The sequence below is a fragment of the Nomia melanderi genome, chromosome 7, assembly GCF_051020985.1.
Source record: "Nomia melanderi isolate GNS246 chromosome 7, iyNomMela1, whole genome shotgun sequence".
NCBI classification, from domain to species: Eukaryota; Metazoa; Arthropoda; class Insecta; order Hymenoptera; family Halictidae; genus Nomia; species Nomia melanderi.
In genome coordinates this window covers 4,292,065-4,306,525 of record NC_135005.1, presented here as the reverse complement: position 1 = coordinate 4,306,525, position 14,461 = coordinate 4,292,065, and the positions used below count along the sequence as shown (strand labels likewise).

The following is a 14,461-nucleotide window of genomic DNA, read 5'->3' as shown; positions in this document are numbered from 1 at the left end:
TATTCTCTACGCTTCCACTTACAAAAATAACATTTATACCATATTCTGTAGTTTCTTACACCCTACAACTTATGTGATTAATATTTTTTCGTATCGCTTGAAATAACCTAGATATTTAAGTAGACAGACTTCGCGAGACACACTGTATGTATCCACATAAAACTCTGATTTCGTTTCAAATACCTAATTTTCAAGTATTATCCCGCAATGAATTCTCTAATAAGATTCAATCGATTAACCGTCCCCACCTGTTAACGATTAACTTGCCGTATAAAGTTCTTTAGCGCCCCTTTTTCTCGGCCCACCTTTTTTCGCACGGTGTCCGCGTATACACGTTGGCGTGGCTCCAAACGTTTGAATCGTCGCTTCCACCCGTGCACCCCTCTGCATCGTTCCACCCTTCCCCGCGCCGATATCACATCACCACACCGCGCCTTCTCCTTTTCGCGTTTCCGAGCTCGAAACTTTTCTGTCCGTTTTATCGCGAGCCGGGTATCGCCATTTGGCGCAGGTGTATCGATCTCACGTTACGCGACTTCACGCCCGTCCCCGCCAAGTGTTCCGAATTATCGGAACGTTTACGAGCTGTACTTAGAGCCAACTCACGGCCCCGAATTTGCCCGGTGTTTCCGTTCCCGGATGGTTTCATCTCACCCTCTGTTCGCTACGTGCGACTTATTTAGCGGCCGTACGTTCTGTCAAATACGGCAATTAATTCTCTCTGTTTTCGCGGGGCGAACGGCACGACGATTAAAAATCTCTCATGACATGTCTTAACGATCGCGTGGCTTTTAGTTTCTATTTTTGTTCATTATTGGTAGATTTTTACGAAATATTGAAGGAAAATTTTTAGTTGTCAATACCTTGGCCAATATGAAGATCAATGGCTGGTTGTTCTGAATTGTTTGGGAACGATTACATTGAGATGATTGGCGTAAGAAAAATGTGTTTAGTAAGGTACATAATTAAATAACAGTGTAGTGTAAAAACTGCGATGTTTGGTAATGAATAATTGGTTTTAGAGCCATTTGTCTCTATTATGAAGAAGTAAGTAATGGATATATGAAGCATTTAAAATTCTCGTAACGCATTGTGCTCGTTGAACATATAGATATTATACGATTTTTTAAAAAATGTTCTTTTATAGATATTTTGTCTTTCATTTTTACTTAATCTTCGTTTATTTTTCATTTTCGAACCGGATAATTATTGGTTTTGGAGAAGATTAACAGGAATTCGCTGAATTTTAACAGGAATTCGCTAAATTGAAGTTTTCATTGTAGTAGTCATTTACATACATTTAATCGTTGGATTATGCACTTAAGTTAATTATAAAATTCAGCTTTCAATCCGATGAAACTTTATAGAATGTCTAATTTGCGGATTCAAAATAACTGGGAGCTGACGTGTGTTGAATGCATTCATGTATACTGTGATACAATAACTCGAACTGATACAAAGCATGTGAAACGTGTTCGTCTTTATAATTCGGAACATTCGAAGTTAATTAGCTTACTGCAGAAGCATAAAATTTAATCACCATTAGGTGTGGTAACATTTAATCATCATGTTAAATATTACTACTAATTCGTATGTTCATGATTTTCCAAGTAACTGGAACTAAGAATTGATAATATAATCAAAAACTATGAGAATCTAAATAAAGGAAATAAACTAAAAAATACAGAATGACATTTTCTAATATGTGTCCCCCTTTCACAATAAGTTGATGTTAAAACTTGGAGTTATTATATTTATATGTAAACACATATAATAAAAGTAGTCGCAGAAAATAAAAAGCATTTGAAGTAAAAAGTACAGTCATCAAGGACAGAATATTCTGTACATAATTACTTTTAATTGTCTATGTATTACTCAGCTATACTGATTTGAGCAGATTAATTTCAATTAAAAGCTTGAAAGACTTTGAGTGGAGCATCCTTGATTGATAATGTAAGCTTCACACTTAGAGTGAAGGTGAAAATGGGTTAAATATTGACATAATATAATGAAGTTCAGAGACATCTGTGGTATACATCGAAAATGTAAAACGTAAATTTGGTTTAAATGTAATATTTTATTTATATATAAATTTTGAACAAAGAACAGTAAGGTGAAAGTACCAATGGTTGATTAGTTAAGAAAAATGTTTTGCGTCAATAATAGTAAAGCCTTGTTCGTTTATTAAATAGAGGGACCCTATACGTGAAAATGCTGTTTAAACTTATTACGTTATGTAATAAAGAGAAATTTTTTTTAAATAGTTATATTATCCAAATTTTATAGACATTTTTGAACACTCAACATTTGCGTCAGAAGTTGATCATCTTTTCAAACGAGAAAACTAGTAATTGACCATATGTTAGTTATTAGTTGACCATTTATAGTAAAACCAGAAACACTAAAGGTGATTCGTTGAATATTGTTTATTAGCAATGATTATGACAAATTACAAGTAAAAGGGCAAACAAAAATTGAAAGGAGTTAATTCCATGTTAGAAATTGGAGGCGTACAACCAACGTCAATGAAATAAATTGTTAGTTTCTACGATAAACAATTTCATTCAGGTAACAGTGTTTCGGAGTTGGGTCGGTAGATGCTGCAGCGTATCTACCACGCCTTTATTGAAAAATTATCACTTTTAAAAACCTTATTTTTCACGTTTTGCTAAAAAATGGCCAACTACTGTCACCAGGTCAATTACTGGTGCCTTTACCTTAATCAGATATTGAAGATGTCATATGTGTTGAAGTTCCAATTTCCGTTTGGCGTGCATGAAGAATTTGGCTCGCTGTACTTAATAACAAATGTGGGATTACCTACACGCGTTCACGTGAAAATTTATTGATAACGACGCGTCTAACTAAATTCCCGCCTCTTTGTCTGTTACGACATAATGGAAAACAGAGTTATTGGACTTCTGGCTATGCTTTGACACCTTTGAATGGATATTACGCGGTTATGAGGGACGGTGGTAGGGACACGGTTGCGGAATGAAATTGCGCGTGAAATACTATCATGACGTGACAGACTTTGTTCGTGATTTTTGTGAAATCTTTATTATAAATTCGTTTGTCGGATATTCAGAACATTCGGGATAATGGTTGGTGAAGCTTCCTACAGTAATTAATAGAAATGTCATTCTATCCGTATCATAATTGGAGGATGTTATCAGAGGAAAAATCTCGATTATCGGAACACTGATCAAGAGAACAATGGGAATGTCATTGAACAAAAAATTCAATTTTTAAACCATAGAATCTTTTTCGTTTGACAAATAATCTGAATTTCTTTTTTATATTTTCATGCATTTTTCTGCTTTAAATGTGTAATTCAAAAATATTTTAAATGGACTCAGTAAATTGGTAACGTGGGTTGCTACAAAGGTTCTGGGATCCATTATCATTCAGTTGTTTGTTATTTTAGTATAACTTCATATTTTAAAGTTTAGAAACTACTGATACAACACAGTAGAAGATATATTAATATTGAAGGAGAATATTTTGACAAACAATAAAACTATTAGTTCAAATTTATTTATGATTTTTCTCATTCTTTCTCAAAACTTTTACAGCAACACACATATTATTGATTTGAAAACAAAGTGTTTCGGTTGCACCCTAGTCTTATTCAATAATTATCGTACCTAGAAAAATATTTTTTCCTACTTAACATACACATTATCACAGAAACCACTGATCCAGTTTATTAAAAATATTACACATATCTTCATTGTAATGGAAATATTTAATTTTATATTTTTAACATATCCTATAAATATCATCTTCTGTTACATTCAAAGTGCACATACATATTGTATATGAAAACCAATAATACTTAATTCTACATTAAAAGTGTGATAAAAAGTATACAGTAAAATACCCTTTTATATTTCATTTTAACATTAAAAATTGTACTTGTGAATATTCATCTGTCACGAACGCATTTGTGTTTGTAATACACCATACATAATGTCCCCACTGATTAAACTGCGAATGCATTTCATTATAAATTCCATTTTCAAATATTTTCAATTGAAACTATCAGCTTACACTTTGAAATTTTTCAATTATGAAATTCTCCAGGTGAAAAAGATTTCAGTCAGACCCAAACTGTGTATTTTAAGCACGTGTATTACTACTTTTGTATATTATTATTTTTGTTACAGTTTGCACTCAATTCAGTAGAGGGGTGTTCTCCATGCTGGGCGCAGTGAGTCCTGATTCGTTCGACACCCTCCATTCGTACAGCAACACATTCCAGATGCCTTTCGTGACGCCCTGGTTTCCCGAGAAGGTAAATATTACGCTTCCCCGAGCGGCTATATAAAAACATATGATGCCGTTAAAGAGACGATGTCGTTTATTTTTAACCCGACCCTTGCAAGATCTCATTTTTTCCCACCTATCGGCCTTCGATTATTATTTTTATCGTCCTTCGATAAAAATAAATCGTGTGCGTGTCGGTGACGCGTTAATAAGATAAACGTAGCGGTTTTTCAAGCTTATTAAAAAAGCGGATTGTAAAATCAGTGATAACGGAATTGATGGAAATACCAATAAGCTTGCCACCATTAAATGCATTTGCGATTGGTTATGCTTATTACACCCTCTTGCTGTTTCTATGTATGTATCATTCAGTTTCGTAATGCAATTGCAAGCTGTTATCATTGTGATGATGGTAATTAAAATTTTATCCGGTGTATTTAAATCAATAAGAAAAATAAAGTAATCGTATACTAGCCAGTTTAACTGTATTTAGATTTGAATTAAATAATAGTGATAATTTAAACTTACAATGAAGCACGCGAGAATTATGTATATTATTTGTGTAGAAACGTTCGATTACGTTTGATCTCTCATTAGTACACATCATCCTCGAATTGACTAAAGCCTCAAAAATATTAAAAAAAATTCAAAATTATATAAAAGATATGTGCAAAGTTTCATTTCAAGTTAGTATGTATTAATAAAGTATGTTGAAGTTTATTTACATTGTCTCACTTTCATATTTAGTTACTGAATAATAACCGGTGACATGGGATAGTTTCTGCGTGAAATTGCCGGTTAACAATGTGTTCACTTATATTCCTTTGAACAAACATGACTATTTGAATATTAAAAAAAAAATTGATTTCCATTGGAAGAATCAACAAAGTTCATGTAAAATTAAAAGAAGTTTTCAAATGGTTCCATAACTTTCGACAAACACTTCAAACTTCAAGTTCAAATTTTTTACTTCCGTGCTTCATAAAATTCCTTTAACGTACTCGTAAAATAATATATTTTCAAGAAGTCGTAAAACAAAGCTTCACAGGGTTCTAAAAAAGTTCAAAATACGTTCCTATTTTCTAAGAATTCGAACAATCACGCCTCCTTAATTTTAACGCTCGCTCTATCCTCATCTTTCTTTTACTTTACATTGTTACGAGACCAATAACACAACGCATAACGTATGTAAAAATTCGAAGTGAAATACATAGTCCAAACCATTTTCCTCCCGCAATCTGCAAGTCAATTTATAACTTTCCATTTAATTCCCCGACTTTGCACCCGACACAACAGCTTAGTCTTGAAAATTCATCCTTGCGACGCACCGGCCACCAGTCAAACCAGTTTTACTTTCGTTTTTATTTTCCTCGTTATCTCAGCGTGCTGGTTGTATGCGTGTACAGTGAAATCCGTACAAAATCGATAGGAAGCTGCGCTGATAATTAGCGCTGGCGGTGGCTGCGTCTCGTCGTAACCCAATCGTTCCCACCCACGCCCCCAGAATCTCATAAATACATAAATATGTATAGGGTGTGTACAAACATATTACAATTTGAATTTCCGAATAAATCGGACCGGTCGAAAATTTATTCGTTGCGTCGGATCGCAACGGTAGCGCATTTATCGGACCACGGACACCACTTGCAAAACTGATGTCGCCATATTGGATGAATGGCGTGGCAACCCTGAACCGATGTAAGCGTGCATTTTTCTGCCGCGACTTGTTTCAATGTCGTGTTAATTCTTAACTCTTTGTTGTGGAATAACATGGCAGATTCGTGACGAAAATTTTAAACTAAATTCTACAAATCTAAGCGATATTTCACTTAACCATTATTAAGTCTTTTTTAAATACAAATTAAATATTAGTTTTTCATTATTCAACGTTAATCTTTGGAGCAAACGTAGATATAGAGTAACTATAAAATTTTCTCCTTTTTCTAACAAAGTGTTAACGATAAAGTAATTTTATTAATCGCAGTTGTAAAAGAAATCATAGGACAGGGGTTAACAATCCAGTAGCATTTGGCAAACATATTTTCAAATTTGTTTATTTTCGGAAATTGTTTGATTAAGGAGTAATATATCATCTCATCTAGATAGTACTATTAAACTTTGATGAGTCGGATTTCAAGGGAAGACAAGAGAAAAAAATAATTGAGATTCGACCGTATGATTTGAATTATACAATAACAATAAATTATATATATATAGTTAAATTATTATATATTAAATAAATATATATTAAAAGCAAATTGAGTTGTTTAGAATTAAGTTATGTTTTTGTCATGGCTTCAAGATATTCTACTGCATTAAATGCACGCTAAAATAACAATTATTTTTGTCGCGATATTTATTTTATATTTCTATTTTCCTTTTACCTTTACGGCTCCAAATAGAAACACGCAGCAACGATGTTTGTTGCTACAAACAGAAGCAGAAAGAAGCTTGCAGAAATATTTGACGATAAGTAGCAACTTGTTCAAGATGCATGACACATCGACAAAGTATTGCTTGTTGTTGTTTGAGTGAAAACATAGGTTAACATCAACGAAAAGTTGTTCATTGTTACTTGAATGAGAACGTAGCTTTACTCGCACGTAAGTGCAACGCAGGCACGCGATAAACGCCTAACTACTGTTCGCGTCGTTTAAATGCTAATCGCGTGGCAATGCTAATTCGCGGCCGCCCGGCACGCCTCCCCGTATTTTTCTCTTGAGGCGGTCAATTATGGTTCGTCCCCGTCGACCATTTATAAACGGGAAATCTTCTTCAATTTCCATGAGACCAGCAACGGTATTTTCTGCCGGTTGAAGAAGACGCTGTTATTCTTCCACGGTACACTACTTGTTTAAGACGCTGAAGTCCTGGGTCTCGTTTTCCACTGTGAATTCGTATTTTCCGTGGTGTTCATTTCATCAGTCTTAAGAAGGGATTTGGAATGCCTCAATCAAGTTAAGTTACGAAAAATTGTTTCCAAAGACGATGATCTTTCCTTTCTTTTTACTTTGAAATGATTGATGGTTTGAACAAGCGGCAAGAAATTTTAACCACTGAACTGCATTTGACGAGTCTATAGTTCTTTATTAAATTTTACTGTGAGCACAGTGAGAGATTTTTGAAACTAAATTCCACAGTTAACTGGTTAAACGGATCAAATTTGCGTTGGGCAGGATAATAGTACAATTGATTTGAAAATTATTCCGATGAAATGGTTATAAATTTGATTTATTGAGAAAAGATATTTGTTTTTCAGTTCCTTCGTTCTTAACATCTTAACAAAGTTATAATTTACTTTAATTCTCTTCCAACCATGTAATAGACAATAAGCTTTTCAATATTTTTATACATGTGAAACTGTGTTCAATAAAAAAGGATACATATATGTGTAAACACAAAATATTTTTGTCACTAACAGAATTATAATATTCAACACTTCAATGATTGCAAACATTTAAATTGACTGTACAAGAATTAATGCATCATCCTATCTCCCACATTTTACTCCGACTGTCACAAATTAAAAAGATGCAGAAGGCTAAACAAGAGTCGCAGAGTAAAATTCAAAGCGTCAGCCAATGAAACAGTGCCATAAACGCGATCACGACTCCTCGTAATCACTTTTATAGGTGCCAGTAAAACCTAACCCTGAATATCCAATCGTAAACTCATCTTTCCTCTAGTCTAAAAACAACTCTTCACCGGTGCTAACCACACAGAACGATTCATCGAAGTGACAAAGTCTATTCTCCCCCGCGGATCCTAACGAGATAGTGACTCACCTGGAACGGTGTCGTTATTTCGCGCTAGTAACAGAAACTGCGACAGTAGCAGGAAACTTCACAGAACAACTCGATATCGCAAGTGTATCGTCGGAAGCTTTCCGCGTGCGCTGTCATTCGCGCGGGGATCATAAATATTTACGATTACATTTCCTCGGGAATCGTCGGCGCAGAGCTTAACGCTTTCCTTCGGCTAGATTTCGGTGGAGTGAATCGCCGCCGTTGGTCGAATAAAATCTAAAAGTCGAACCAAGCTCGACTCGATAGCACCGTGCAGTAGTCTAGATTGTCGGGTTACGAGAGAAAAATTCTAATGTGTGCGTCTTCGCGCATAGAAAATAATTTTCCTTTAAAACGAAGAAAATTCTCGCTAAAACTTGGCTATCACGAGGGTTATTAAATTTGTATGATACCGTAGTATGACGATGAATAATGTTACAATAATAAAATACAAGTTATTTAAAAATCACAATTCAAAGAAAAACAAAGAAAAATGGAGAGAAAAAAGAATTCCAAGCATGGAGATTTGAAACGGCACGTTGTTGTAGTAGGTTTCTTCTAATCGTCTTATTGCAGTAACATACAAACTTGAAACTCATTTTTTTTCGAAAAGGGTGATCTATTGTCGAACAAGCCATTAGACCTCTTCATTTCTAAATAATTCACTGTAACATGCATAGGGTTCCATTCAAAAATGAAAATGCCTGTCTGTTATGTCCAGGTCCTGACGCCGTCCTCCGGTCTGCTGGATTTCGCCATAAGCATGCGTCCGGATTATCATCGCGCCATCATCGACACTGTGCGATACTACGGCTGGAAGAAAATCATCTACCTCTACGACTCCCATGACGGTAAGTCCCCGAGCCTTCTTCCTCATGCATTTCTCATTTTACAGCGTAACCCTGTAGGCCACCAGCTCGGCCCTCCGGCCGCGGTTTTACCCTAGTTTCTCTACTCTCTACTGCCCCTATTTTTATCACATCTGCTAAGGATTCACCCTCTTGGTCCCCAGTGGCTAACTTTCTTGTCCGATACCGTGGGCAATCGGTAGAACTCGAATATACGGCGGCCATTGCCTGTGGAAGTGTAACCGTGGGATAGCCGCAGGAGGACTAGAGTTGATATGATTGTTGTATACAGTAAGACCCCGCTTAACGGTGCTTCGTTCAACGCTGTTTCGTTATAACACGGTTTTCTTGGAATTCAGTATTTTTCGTTGATTCTTTTTAGGGTGGTTTTACGAACCGTTATACTCATATAGTACGAATTACAAAATAAAATAAGAACGTATATTTTTTGTTTACTGTCTTGTTTCGTATACTCTCATTATTTATGAGTTAATATTTATATGTTAAAACGTTTAGTGCTGTGTGTATATGCCAATTTTTGCAAGAAAATATTTTTGCGAGACATATGGCGATGGTTAGCGACACACGTTATCAGCGAAAACGTTAAGAAATTACACGTATCTTCCGATTTATGCGGAATATCGGTTCCTCAGAATACTGTGTAAATTGAAAACAAACGAAAATGTGTATAATTTAATCAGTTACATATTTAATTATATTGATTGATTAGAACGTGAAATGAAAGTAAAATACCATGGGAAACATAAATATAAGTTCATTCATGAAATAACAAGCATAAAAAGTCATAAATACATAATTCATTTCATAGAAACGAGAAATACAAAATCCATGAAAACTGAAACCAAAAGTCGAACTAAAAATTAAGCCTATAAAATTTTAAATAAATTATAAAAATACTACAAAAATTATAATTGTTTATCATTAACCAATAAATATGAGGTTTTCAAAAATTCCGATTAAATATTCCGATATTTCTATGTTTTTATTGCTAAAGATTTACTGAGCTTTACTGCGCTAATTCACCTGAATGGTTTTTCGTGTACATTAAAAGGGGAATTCCGTGTTTTGAATTTAATGTTAGTGTTACCAACTGAATGAAAATAAAAAATTTACTATAGAAATATGAGTACAGAAGAATGTTTACTTTTAACATTTTTTGTATAAATCTGTTATTTCGAAAACCGTGTAAAAGCAAAATCATGTAAATAAAGTACCGTGTAAATCGGGAAATAGGTTGTACATCAAAATATAAAAAAGTCATCAACAGTTTAAATATGATGTAATACTTTATTACAAATATTAATACACTTTATAAGCGAAATATAACCGAAATTTACAAAGCAACATTTAAATAATGATATATTATTATTGATAGTAGAAATTCGAATAAAAATTGAAAATGTTCTCACTACGATAAATTTCATTTTATCAATTTCTACTTTGAATCAAAAAATACTTTAAACATAGAAAATTTTCATATATCGTATAATATAATATTATTTAATATTAAAACGTTTTATTCGATATTGTTTAAAATGACATATTTCTTGTTCGAAAATTTGTAATTACTTTCTCGAATGCAATTATCTCATATTTGTGATTCATTGTATCACACTTGTTAATTTTATAGTAGTTTGTAACACTGATATTACTTTCACGAAGCGTATACAAAATTTTTTCGTTCGGTTGTCGGCGATTTAATGTTCCGTGAAATGGAAATACGACAGCGGAAAGATCTTTATTAATTCATTGACAATACACATAATTTGCCGTACGCATTGGAAAGATAGTAATTTGCATGTTCATGGAGGTTAGCGTGTTGTTTTTAATTTCATATCGACACGGTCTATTAGTCCGTAAAAATCAGATTTTTCAGGTTTACTTGAATTCAGTACGCAAATGAGAACGCCGGTGACATTGACTGGCGATATATGTGCTAGAAATGTTTCATTGTAACACAATTCAATCTTATGAAGTTTATTTATATACCATTGTAGAACGTGCAAGAATTTATAGACGGCATTGAGTATTACTTGCTTCCATATTCACAGAAAAATGTTTAACGGAAGCGATTACAGTTCTGGTTTGTCAAGGATATCACAAGTCCTTGATAACTATAGCCTTAATTACTGTTGGATAGTAATACTCGAAGAATTCTAATTAGAAACAATAGAATAACTGTCCATTGTTTACAGTCATAACGTCTGATTAAGGAGCTAAAATATGAGATTTAATCGGTCATCGATAGAGTACAAATTATTGTGCATTTATAGGAAATTTGAAGATGCACAATTGCACCGAATACTTATAATAGTTGAAGAATATTCTTATAACATTTTTAAAGAAAGCAATTTTCTATTGTAACTCTATTTTTACAATTGTATTCTCAAGAATTTGAGTTAATATGAAGATTTGTAATTCAGTCATCAATTATAGGTAATATTTATGTCAGCTGTTAACGAATTTGTATGCAAGAGAAATTCTTCGATAATATTAACGAAGAACAAGGAAGTACGATTAATATCGTATTGAGAATACTTGGAAAGGATTTACGTATGAGTCACATTCTAACCGCAATTTTCTCGGAATGGTTCCGTTCGCGTAGAATTTGATTCTGCACCGGTCAAACAGCTAACATTCGAGGAAATAATTTGGGGCCGAAGGTCGAACCAGTTGCGCTCATTCAAGGCGAAGTTTTTCCTCTTACTTTCGCCATTTGCGTAAGTTGTTCATTATGTGAGACGTGCATTCCATAAATTTATCGAAGTACGGCTGCAATTTTTTCTACGACACCTGTCGTTGACAGTTTTACCGTGATTAGTGGCCAGACGAAAGTTACGCCGATTCAAGGAATTTTTCAGCTCCGTATCTACGGAATAAGTTGTGACATGATTAATTTTGAAATACCTATGCGCTTATTTCCAATAATTGAGTAATGGTTTAATCGCTTATAATCTGAGAACATTTGAAATACAGAAAAAGTGGTATTCGTAAAATGTGAAAATTGTAAACGACAAATAAATAATTTAATTTTGAAGTCATTTTTATTTTTAATTTATTTCAGTGAATATATATCAATATATGATTCTATTTTTTCACTTCATATCATTATTTATGTATTTTTTTCTGTATGGAGTTCCTTCCTAGCAACTTTGTTTTTGTGCTCTGTTCTCTGCTAAAATTTCAGATAAAGTCATAATTGGATTTCTTTTACGTATGCACAAAACTCTATATTCTGCTAGAGTAGAAAGTTTTTACAGACGACTACATGCTGACATATTTTACGTTGCTATCATCCTTTTCCATTTCCTAATTATGCATTGAATTTTCATAATGTCTTGACTGTAATTAATAGTTTCAGATTCTCCTATTATTTCCTCATTTTTATTAACAACAAGCTATATTCACTATTAATAGTTTCAGAAATCTTATAATCAATTGACGTAATTTTTAATATTCCTACCGCCATTTTATTACCACATATAGTATAAGAAATAAAATATTTTTCAACTATAAATTATTCCACATGATCCATTATTTACATATAATTCCATACAATTCAGACATTTCTCAATGTATGTATAGCTGCTGCATATACGTAAAAGCAATTGAAAAATGACTTAACGTTAATTAGGGCAAGCACTAAAGTTATCTGCAACAACTATTTATTATACAAAAGTGTTCTGTGCACGTTTCCATTTTACAGAAGATACCAACAAGCATCCCTATCCCAACAAATGAATCGAAACATTAGCTCTAGGAGGGGTCGAGAATTTAATTACTTAATGAAGCTCGCGGGGTGGTCGTTCGACGGGGCGATTAATCGCCGGATGCCATGCGGCTGTACCGTGCTTAGCCGGTTTTCGTTTCGCTATAACTCGGTCACGCGTCCACCGCACAACCAGGCTATTTAGGATTCAGAACAATTGCTCGTTTTCGACGAGCGAACTCCTATAAGAACGTCCGTCCTGCGAACGGACCGGGTTTAATTAGCGAATGCAAATGCAAATATACTTTAGGGACCTGCGTGGCCATCGTCTTCGTGCAGCAAACGCAATCTCGTGCCTTGAGTCACCCTTGCAACTCGACCTTTACTCCCGATCCTAACCTGTACTACGCTATACAGGACGCGGTCTGCCTAGATTAGCAGTGAAATGGCCAATCCACTATCTATGAGGAAAGATTTAACACATTCCCGGCCTCTAACGTGAATCTACGTCATTTTGAAGTGCTCAATTTCTTACTGCTGACATGTTGTACTATTTTTGTAACATTTTCTAGACATTTGTATGGATTTTGTTGTATAATTGCTTCAATCATTTGGTTCATGGAGTACGAATCTGAAATTTAAAGTGTAAGATTTTAACCTTTTGAGTGCTAGAAATTTACATACATATTCGAGAAATCCTAGACAATTTTAAACAAAGATGCTTGATTATAAGCAAAAATTTATATTTCTATCAATTTTCATCCAAAGTTCATAAAATTTTTACACAATACCAAAAACATGTCAGACTTCCTTCATTATTAATAAAGTCAACAAAGAAACTTTTCGTAAGTGCACGACTCGAAGGGTGAAATTACTAAATTAAATTACTAAATTACTTCTTTTTTATTATATTATTAGGATCTGATTATTATTGTACTACTACTACTACTACTGCTGCCATTATGATTGTTTTGCAGATTCTTGGAAATTGTGTGTTTCGAATCCGTAAGAGTATATACTTGCAAATAAAACTAGGTTTATTAATAAAAGGAACAGTTGTAATAGTTTATAAGAACAGAATTATTCTAATGCTAATAAAATACTAAATTAATTCTATATTCAGTCTTTTATATTATTATATAAAAGTATTACCTGTTTTAGTATTATTTTATGTCAACAAATATTTCATATTTCTAAAAGTTGTTTCATATATATAGAAGTCTTCACGATAATCATAGATTATACAAAATAAATCAGATATCAGTGATTTCGCGTGTATTCAGAATTTCCATTAATCAAAAGCAGCAGCACCGGTTTTGCTTAATTATGGAATGTGGAAAAACTTTCTCCACTGTAAACGCCGTAATTGTGGCTTATTGGCCACTCAGTACAACGATATCGAAATAGTCACATTATCTTTACAAATAAGATGAGTTTTAGATGAATATCGACATTTTAAGTAATTAATTTCCTATGGAATGGTTAAAGTATATATTTCATGTGAAATAATCATTAGTACAGTAGTTTTATGAAACTGTATGGTATTAATATTAATGTGATACTATATCAATGATCGATATGGAGGAAAAAGACAAATGCGATATTGTAACTTAATATTTTCATATAGAATGTCGCCACTACTCTAAATAATAGGGAAAAGTTTTATTTACAGTAACTTTATAATTCCGAAGGAGACATGCATAATACAATCACAATTGTTTTTTCTTAGCAGAAGACTTAACCACTTAACTGCGTTTGACGAGTATACACGTCACCTTAAAGCTTGAAATGATACGAACTCTTTCAACAATGAATTGTTTATTCTTTCA

General features: G+C 33.5%; 1 protein-coding gene across 7 annotated transcripts in view; it reads left to right on the top strand.

The window, feature by feature from the left end:
• Nucleotides 1–14,461, top strand: part of GluRIB (Glutamate receptor IB) — a 412,145-nt gene that overhangs the window by 285,102 nt on the left and 112,582 nt on the right. For 3 of the 7 annotated variants that reach the window (XM_076369401.1, XM_031970793.2, XM_031970794.2), the window contains exons 3-4: nt 4,170–4,297; nt 8,776–8,905. In XM_076369401.1, the coding sequence (XP_076225516.1) occupies nt 4,170–4,297; nt 8,776–8,905 (258 nt within the window). Of the gene's footprint in view, nt 1–4,169; nt 4,298–6,055; nt 6,188–7,021; nt 7,111–7,997; nt 8,372–8,775; nt 8,906–14,461 lie in introns of those variants that run through there. The other 4 variants (XM_031970800.2, XM_031970801.2, XM_031970798.2 and 1 more) reach the window with 4 other exon arrangements.